The sequence below is a fragment of the Saccostrea echinata genome, unplaced genomic scaffold (genome assembly GCF_033153115.1).
Source record: "Saccostrea echinata isolate AGI-Se365-2 ecotype Australia unplaced genomic scaffold, CSIRO_AGI_Sech_v1 ptg000009l, whole genome shotgun sequence".
Taxonomy (NCBI): domain Eukaryota; kingdom Metazoa; phylum Mollusca; class Bivalvia; order Ostreida; family Ostreidae; genus Saccostrea; species Saccostrea echinata.
This window is the reverse complement of record NW_026889758.1, coordinates 5702501-5712500: the sequence shown is the minus strand read 5'-3', so window position 1 is coordinate 5712500 and position 10000 is coordinate 5702501. Positions and strand designations below refer to the sequence as shown.

The following is a 10000-nucleotide window of genomic DNA, read 5'->3' as shown; positions in this document are numbered from 1 at the left end:
AAAGTCATCACAAAGGTAACTAGTCAAGATATTTATCTCACTCATGTTTATAAAGTGTATAAAGTCATCACAAAGGTAGCTAGTCAAGATATTTATCTCACTCATGTTTATAAAGTGTATATAGTTATCACACAGGTAACTAGTCAAGATATTTATCTCACTCATGTTAATAAAGTAATACAGAATACCTCTGTAAAGGCACATACAGGAATATACAACAGAGGAAAGATACATTATCAGTTGAAAACTGTATGTTTATCAGAGATGGAAACCAGTATTACCAATTGCCATTGTCATGTTAAATTTATATTACAATCTGTCTATATTTGTTTTCAGACATCTAACCCAGCCTTCAGGAAAGCAGACTTGTGTGTGACCAGAAGATTTAGTGATTTTCTAGGACTGTACAGTAAACTACATGAGAAACACACGAAGACGGGCATCATTGTGCCCCCAGCTCCTGAAAAAAGTGTCTTAGGTAAATGATACCCAATATGTTACTTAGGTTGATACTGCCCATTGTGTGTCTTAAGTAAATGTTGTCCATTGTATGTGTTAGGTAAATGCTGTCCATTGTGTGTCTTAGGTAAATGCTGTACCTTGTCAATCTTAGGTAAATACACCCCTTGTCCATCTTAGGTAAATACTGTTCATTGTCTGTCTTAGAAAAATACCATCTATTGTGTGTCTTAGGTAAATGCTGTCCAATGTTAATCTTGGGTAAAAGCTGTCCTTTTTGTCCATCTAAGTTAGGTAAATGCTGTCCTTTGTCCATTTAAGTTATGTAAATGCTGTCCTTTGTCCATCTAAGTTAGGTAAATGCTTTCCAATGTCAATCTGAGGTAAATGCTGTCCATTGTCCCATGTTAATAGTAAGGAAAGCATCGTCACTATTAGGGCTGTATCAATATATCGATACGTATTGATATTTAAGAATGTATCGTATCGAAAAAATAACTTCCAATATGTATCGGATAGGCAGATTTTCTCATAATTCTGTGAAAAAGTTGGGAATTTCAATCACCAAAGATTATATTTTCACTGTTTTGAATTAAAATTGATCAGTAATGATATAATCATTAAGAGATCTTAGATAAATATTATAATATACATAGACAACTTTATTTTAACATGTTGTTTTTACAGTCAGTAAAAGTTTGAATTTGAAGTGTAATAGAGACAGTGAGACAAGACATTCGAAATGGGTTATAAAGCAATTAGTTTTGATAAAATTCATGCATTAAATGATTTATAAAACTTTTTTGATAGACTTGTTAAAGAATCCAATATATTGGATATCGCATTATAAAATATTGTATCGTATCGAATTGTTTTGCTCAATACACAGCAGGGATGGGGTAATTGAAAAAAGTTATTGTAATTAACTGTAATTAATTACATTTTTTGAAGTAATTGGAAGTAATTTGTAATTGAATATTTTTTCAATTACTTGTAATTGTAATTTAATTAATTACACTGAAAAAATACCATGTAATTTCAATTATTTTTTCAATTACATTCAGTTACTTTATATAATACACATTCGTGATATATTGTCACCACTACCTCCCCATTTTACTGGGTTTTTATTTTATTGTTAAACATATCCTCAATCCTTCAATTAAACAAAATCTTAAGTTAATGTTTACAAACAAATAATTAAATGATTGGCTTGATAATCTGGTTTCTTTCTAATCATTATGTAAATTTTGAATTTTTTGATTTATGTTAATAAATCTGAATTTTGAACCACCCTTCTTAGGTCTATTCAGCTAGGAAACACATGTTTATTATATTTCAATCTTTGTTGTTTGATCAATGATAAAGAGAAAGAAGGTGTGTGTCATTATAAAGTTCTCTCTTGTTGGGGAGTGATAATTGCCCTTCGGATCACAACTGTAAATTGCAATCAAAACAAATCAACTCCTCTAAAGAGATACTCATTCCATGATTTAGAAGACAAAGCCAATGGAGATAATTATTTCAATTTAAAATGCTCCGCTAGCTTTAGAAAATAAAAACTTTCAAGTTGATAATTATTTTAACATCTAACAGATTTTTATGAATGAATTTTTATCTGTACAAGTATTATTTATGAAGTAAAATTATTTAACATAAATAACAATTTAGGAAGTTCAGGTTACCTTCAAAGGAAATATTTAATTTGAGGGGTTACAGTTGCGACTCATTTTACTCTATTAAAATACCCACTTTTAATCAAATATCATAAACCATGCAATTTGTGTACATGTAGGTTTTGTGTGGTGGAAACTGCATCAATCTGATCTTGAATAGTTCTTTAAGAGATATTCTTTAATGTTTTGTAAATAAATGTTATAAATTAAACCACAATGATAAACAATACCTATAACATATTATTTCTTGTACTCTTTGTGCAGAGGCTGAGCTTGTATACAAATAAATGATGTTCTGTATATTTATTGACAAGGATTAGAAAAATTTTCAAAAAAAAATTAAAATTGTAATTTAATTAATTACTTTTGCAAAGTAATTGTAATTTAATTAATTACACATCTTAGAAAGCCTATAATTTAATTGTAATTTAATTGAAGAAAAAGTCAAAGTAATTGTAATTTAATTAATTACTTTTTAAAGTAATTGACCCCATCTCTGATACACAACCCTAGTCACTATTAAGAGAACTGTGAATTGATAATACATGTAATTGTTATGAGTTTTCTCTCCATCCAGAACAGTTAATCTTTGATCTTGACAAGTTATAAAGGTTAATGTTATAATATATTTATATAAACAAATTGAAGACTGCTTTTGTAAAATACAGAGAAATTCAGTACACAAACAAGAGAGTGTCAACATAAATATTTATAGAATACAGTCTCAAGAGAGTAGAATTTGTTGATCTAAGAATTCTAACACGATTGATCACTCTAGGAATGACAAAGGTGAAGATATCCAAAGAAGAATCTAACACAGCCGATTTCATACAACGAAGAAGAGCAGCATTAGAAAGGTCGGAGCTCTGAGAATATCTGTAGTCTTAGAAAAAGTGTTGGTCCATGGAATTTATAATTGAATGTGGTCAATGCTAACAGTCAAAGATAAGAGCGCCATGTTTTTTTATACAACAGATACCTGAACAGAACTGCTAGCCACCCTGTTCTACAGATCGATCCAGATTTCCGAGAATTCTTGGAGAGAGAAGGAGATCTACCAAAGGCAACCAACACTTCTGCTCTGAGTGGAGCTGGTGTGATGCGACTCTTCCATAAAGTTGGGGATGTAGTGGAGAAAATTGCTTTCAGAATGGACGAGTCAGATGAGGTGGGTAGAGTAATCCCCCTTTGTTTTGTTGCCTTTAGTTTTCTGTTTGGCCAGTTTACCATATATCTCAGCTGAGTTTCTTTTTGTTTGACATCACTTCATATTGTCACCTTTTTTCTTAATTATATAATACTCTATATTGTCAAATTGAGTGATAGGATTGCCCATTAAGGTGTACAAAATTGGTGTTTATTAACAGGTAATTTAGAAAACCATCACGATGGTAGTATTTAGTTGTTATCCTTACAATGGAGTCTTTCCATTTTTTTTTCAAAGAGCATACATACATACGTGTATATATATATTTGATATTACAAGTACTTGTTCAGTTGAAATTTGGTATCTCGAACATTGATATCTCAATTATGATGGATTTGGAAGTCGGAACTGCATTTTGTATTTTAACTTCAATATCTTTAACCCTCATATCTGAAATTTTTTTTCTTGTACCCATCAAGTTCTAAATAACAAGGTTTAGTTGCAAATTGACTTTTAATCATTATTGATACATTGGTTGTATTTGTGTTGTCTTTTTTTACATCATTGTAAAAAACATAGTGAAATTTTGAATAGCTGATGCTTTATTTCTGTTCAATACTTCCCGGCAATCAAAATCAGTGGGAGCCCGAGGTAAAAATCCAGGCTGGTGCATGTTCTGTCATTCCTCCCTCAGTTATTACAAGGGAGTGGTTATTATTTGTAGAGTTTAGCTGTTATTTATGTATGAAGGGTGTCCCAATGAATGGTAGGCTTTGCTTATGCATTAAAACTAAGAAATGTACATGTTCTTCACCCAAATTTTGACTTAAACTCTATACATGTTTTTATTTCCTGTAAGCATGTTTAGAAACTTAAATAAATATATTTCTAAGATAAAGCTTTGGCCATCATTGTCTAGAAGAATATCATATAATATCTTGTGGCACACATTGACATCAAATGTTGATTGTAAGGTTTTATAGAATGTAAAATTCCCAGAACATTCACCAGCAAGCCAGTCTTATTTTGGTAGCAAATTAACCGATTTTCACAGAAATTTAATATTTTGTACATAAGAACATTTGGTATGTAATTTTGCAAATTACATACAAATTGTGTCTAGCAAAAAAAAAAAAATAAATAAATATTCAAGACACCTTCAAAAACGTGTTTGATGATCCAGTTGATGATATTTCAGATGTCTGTTATCTTTTTTGAAGATCCCCAATCAACTCATTTTGATGGGTGGTCACACCACTTGAGAACTAATCTTTTTATGCTTTATGCATTTACTACATACATGTTTCAGGGTTTTGCCACTTATTGTACCAAATTTTGCCATTATCGTAATGTTCGTGGGGTTTGTTTTTCAGAAACTATTAATTTATGTAAATCTTGATGGGCAGTATTGAACTCCAAATGCACAAATATAAATAAGTAAATGGATGACAATTTGACATGATGACTTTAAATTCATCACATGTTTAGTCTTATTCAAATTTGAAATAATATTATTCACCAGCATAACTAAAATATAGTTGTTGCCTATCAGTTAAGGTTTCCATATACTCTGAGGGTGCACCATATATACTTACTGGGTTGAAACATCCTCCAAAAGTATCAAATTTATAAACAATTAAAATTTTGTGATTAAGCAAAATTAAGGTTACAAAAGTTTTTAAAAGTAAAAATAAACATGTATTTAAGTAAATGTTCTATTAGGTCGACATGGTTACAGCTACATATTATATTCCACTCTTTATGGGACACCCTTCATACTAACTACATCGGTTTAGCCACATTTGTTATGATTTTTTTCTTTGTTATCAGAATAATTAGATATTGTTATATGTATATATTTTATACTAAGTATGTACATTTTTGTATGTATTATGTATTGCTTTTATTATGATTCTTGTCTTTCATTGACACAATGGTCATTCTGTTAGATTTGCCATTTTAAATGTAGCATTTTTAGCAATGTTGTATATTATGGCCTTAAATTTACTTTATTCTTTTTCATAGAAAAATTCTATTTTCATCTAAGGAAAGCAATTTTATCATTTTTTATAGCACAAAATTTATATTTCTTTCATTAACATTTTTTTTCAACTAATATTCTTAACAGAACACCATATTATACCAAAAAATTTTTAATTTAATAAATGAGAAAAAAGGCTTTATGTTGTTACAATGATATTGAGCTTGTTAACAAACACCGGTATATATTTTTTACTGTTGATGTATGTGTAAATTTAAAACTGTACTTTTCAGTAGCTATAACTTTTGGTGTATTGTTCTTGATTATGGATTGTGTTTGTTTTCAGTGGTTTGAGGAGAAACAGAATCAGGTGGAGAGTTTGGAGAACCACCTGAGGAAGCTTCATAGTAGTATGGAGTCTCTGACACAACACAGGAGAGGTACTGACCTTGTATAGTATTGTTATTTGTGTCACCACATGTAGACCTTAATCCTGATTCTCCTCCTAATGAATCCCAGTCAGAGGTTACTGTGATTGGGTTCTTCATGATTACAATGGTGTTCATTCAGAATTACTCAATTTACTAATTATATAATAGTGTACTTTGCATGCACTATGCCTAAATAATAGTCAGGGTTTGACACATGGTGCACGAGCCAGAGGCGAATGCACTATGTGTCAAACCCTGATTACTATTTAGGCATAGTGCATGCAAAGTACAACACTATTGTTATTATTATGCTGACTGTTGTATAAAAACGAAAATATTTTCTCCATTTTCAATGTTTCATCACCTCTTACATTCATGTTAGTACACCCCTATTATGATGTCACGTTGTGCTACTTGTACGTCATAATCTTTTTTCCTTAATTTTGAATGTTTCATGCGTTAGGTATAATGTACAGATAGTTTCAGAGAATTTTAGTTGAGTGAAGGATTGCAAGAAACTATTTTAGAAAAATTATTTTGTTTATTTTTTTACTTTAAGTGTGAAATATTTAAAACTAAGTTTATATTAATTATAATTCAGTGTTTTAGATAACGGCGTCTGTGGCGTAATCGGTAGCGTGTCAGACTGACGATCTCAGGGTCGTGAGTTTGATCCCCAGCGTGGGGCTGTCAGATTTTCTTCAGAAAAATAAGCCGTGCACTATTTTGGCATAGTATGCTTACGCTATATAAATCCTTAGAACACTATGCAAAAACAGTTGGGTATTGATTATATAGAGACAAACTGACAGGAAGCATAATAATAGCTTATATACTCACAGACTAGGAGAGGTTGAGTGTTGTGGATACTGGTGTAATATATACAGTAGCTAAAGTAGTTTAACCTTACCAGCTGATCTGCTTATTTATACTTTGTAATTTGACTGACCAGTGACAGACAGCATTGTCAGAAACAAAGATATGCACTATTTTTGTCCAGACCCAGTGTTGGATTTCATTAAAATCAAAGAAAAAAGTTTTATGAAAAGAAAAACATTGAGTTAGAATTAGATGCCACTGGTCAGAAAAAGAACATGTTTCAATTTGATTTAAAGGTGCATAGACACAGATTTGAAGTTTATATTTTCTCAAATTTTCTGTATCATATCACAACTTATATGTTACTATAGCATTTTACATGAAAATAAAATTAAAAACTTATTTAATCTGGAAATTATTGAAACTACGAAATTCAGGAGGCATTTGATTAACACATCCTTGCACTTTCACAATTTTTAACTTAATCCTTAATACTTAAGAAAAGTAGCAATTTTGTTGTGTATTAATGAATAATATTACATCTATAATCCAGAAAATTCAGAGTAAAAATATGCAAAAGCAAAACCCACTCACTTAAGTATTTTCAGCCCGTGCTCAGTGTTGTGTAGTTGTGTACAGAGTTTAACAAATTAAATACACCCGTGAAACGTAAACTGTTTTTGTAAACAGGGCACGAGCTCTGTTGTTGTTAATGTTTACGTTTCACCGGGTGTGTTCAATTGTTAAACTCTGCACACACCACTGAGCATGGACTGACAATACTGGTGAGAGGATTTTGCTTTCTACATTTCTACTCTGAAATTTCTGCATTATAGCTTTAATAATTTTCATTAATAAACAACAAAATTGCTATTTTTCTAAAGTAATAAGGATAAAGTTAAAATTTGTGAAAGTGCAAGGATGTGTCTATCAAACACGTCCAGAAATTCAAAGTTTCAATAACTTCCAGATAAAATAAGATTTTTATCAAATTTTCGTATGAAATGCTATAGCTGCAACATATAAGTTATGAAATTACACAGAAAAATTGAGTAAATATTAACTTCAAATCTGTTTCTAAGCACCTTTAAAAAAAAACAGTATGTTTTATTTGCAAAAAAAAAAAAAAAAAAAATGAATTGAAAAAAACCCATCCATATTCTGTTTTGTAGAGCTGAGCAATATGACTGCTCAATTTGCCAAGAGTACGGCCATGTTGGGTACTGCAGAGGAACACACGGCTTTGTCTCGAGCTCTCTCCCAGCTCGCAGAAACCGAGGAGCGGATCGAAACTGTTCATGCTGACCAATCAGATCATGATTTCTTTATAATGGCAGAGTTGTGCAAAGACTATGTAGCACTTCTTGGGGCTGTGAAGGTATTTTATCCCGTATTTCAATGGCTATGAAGGTTCTAGGATTTGATACATGTAATGTGATCTTCATTTGTACAGCTTGAACTTGATAAAAATACCTTTGAAAATGATATTTGGAATAGTAGAAACATTGATATCAACACAAACCAATTACTTAAATTGGGGCTTAAGGACCCTCTATACACTGCACAATAAAATATTCTAATTCCATGGTATTTTTAGCTCACCTGAGCTGAAGACTTAAGTGAGCTTTTCTGATTGAAGAGTGTCCGGCATCTGTCTGTCGTCTGGTGTCTGTAAACTTTTCACATTTTCAACTTCTTCTCCAGAACCACTGGGCCAATTTCAACCAAACTTGCCCCAAAGCATCATTGGCAGACGGGAATTCAAGTTTTTTTCACAGGAAGTGCCATGCCCTCTTTCAAAGGGAGATAATTAAGAGTTCATGAAAATTTGGTGGCATCTTTTAAAAATCTTCTCAAGAATCACTAGGCCAGAAAAGTTGGAATTTATGTGAAAACTTTATTACATACTGTAGATTTAAGTTTGTTCATATCATGGCCCTGGGGAAGGGTGGGCCATAACAGGGGGGTCAAATTTTTATATAGGAATATATAGGAAATATCTTATGTTTAGTCATATTTATATGGAAGCATCCTCAGGTCGTGTAGAATCAAGTTTGTTCAAATCATGACCGCTTGGGGTTGGTCCACAAAAAGTGATTCAAGTTTTACACAAGAATATGTAGGAAAAAGAATCTGCTGATGAAGTACAGAAGGGTCATAGTTATTCAGGTGAGCATTGTGGCCCATGGGCCTCTTGTTATGCAGTTAGAGTGATCTGCCCTTAGATCTGGAATGAAATAAATTGAAATCTACAGAGCATATAACAATTTGTAATAAATTCAGTCTTTCTTAATTTTTTATTAGGCCAAGATACATTAACTGAATGATTTATTTGCATGTATTTTCCCATTTAATTAAGCACCAGTGATTTCTATTCATCAGTATTTGTTTTCTTTTAACATTTTTTCCTCGGAATAAATGGCAGGTACCCTCTGCTGGAAATGAAAAAGATAAAGTCAGTATTTAAATATTTTTTGCGATATAATTTTCTCAATGTCCAAAATTTATTTATCACCAATGTATAGAGGGTCATGAGTGCCTGTACATTCGGCTACAATCAGGTATTGATTTGTATTTCCAGGAAGTATTTCATGAGAGGGTCAAATGTTATAAATCATGGAAGGAGGCAGAGGCCACATTGACCAAAAAAAGAGAGAACAAAGCCAAACTAGAGATTGCTCGTAAAATGGACAAAGTACCACAGGCTCAGGATGAAATTTCAGAAGTATGTACATGTAAATAGCTGAGAAAAATATCTAGCTCTTTAGTCATAGTATGCCACACTACTGTGAACTTCATTTGTCAATAGTGCAGTAAAATAGACTTAGCAAATTTAAGTCCTGATTGATCCCTCTTAAAAGACTGTTCTGTTTCAATTTTATTCCTTACATAGTGGGAAATGAAGGTGGATAAAGGAAAGGATGAGTTTGAGAAAATTTCCAAAGCCATAAGGAAAGAGGTAGCAAGGTTTGACAAGTTTAGAGTGGAGGACTTTAAAGATAGTGTTGTGTCATACTTGGAGCAGCTGATGGAGAATCAACAAAGGGTAGGTTGAACAGAACTTCCAGCTTATCTCAAATCTTTTCATTTGATTTTTCTTCCTTTTACAAATAAAACACCCTTAAGAACAAATTTTTTTGGCTGTTAAAAAAAAGCTGTAGTATGGTATATATTTACTTTGAATTACAACAATGATTATGAGGTTTGTATTTTGCCCTGTTCATTACAGATAATGAAGTGCTGGGAAGCATTCCTTCCAGAAGCCAAGGCCATTGCTTAGCTCCTAGTCAACTAAGGATAATTTTATCTTACATTGTATGATATGCTTGATTTTGTTCATGAGATTGCAGAATTCAGAATCGGTGCAGACATCTGACAAGGGGAGAACAAGCTTGATAGACAATTGTGCAATAAGAACATCTTGAACTGACTGAAAAAAGACATAATATTCTGTTATTATGAAGATTGATGATAATATACTACATAC

General features: G+C 31.7%; 1 protein-coding gene across 2 annotated transcripts in view; it reads left to right on the top strand.

Annotated features, from left to right (window-relative positions):
• LOC133181671 (sorting nexin-2-like) overlaps positions 1-10000 on the top strand; it is an 18232-nt gene that overhangs the window by 8148 nt on the left and 84 nt on the right. For both annotated transcript variants that reach the window (XM_061316230.1, XM_061316229.1), the window contains exons 5-12: positions 337-478; positions 2914-2992; positions 3111-3303; positions 5610-5703; positions 7686-7891; positions 9095-9238; positions 9407-9559; positions 9743-10000. The exon at positions 9743-10000 is cut by the window's right edge and continues 84 nt beyond it. In XM_061316230.1, coding sequence (XP_061172214.1) covers positions 337-478; positions 2914-2992; positions 3111-3303; positions 5610-5703; positions 7686-7891; positions 9095-9238; positions 9407-9559; positions 9743-9793 — 1062 coding nt within the window. In that variant the 3' untranslated portion in view covers positions 9794-10000. The remainder of the gene's footprint in view (positions 1-336; positions 479-2913; positions 2993-3110; positions 3304-5609; positions 5704-7685; positions 7892-9094; positions 9239-9406; positions 9560-9742) is intronic.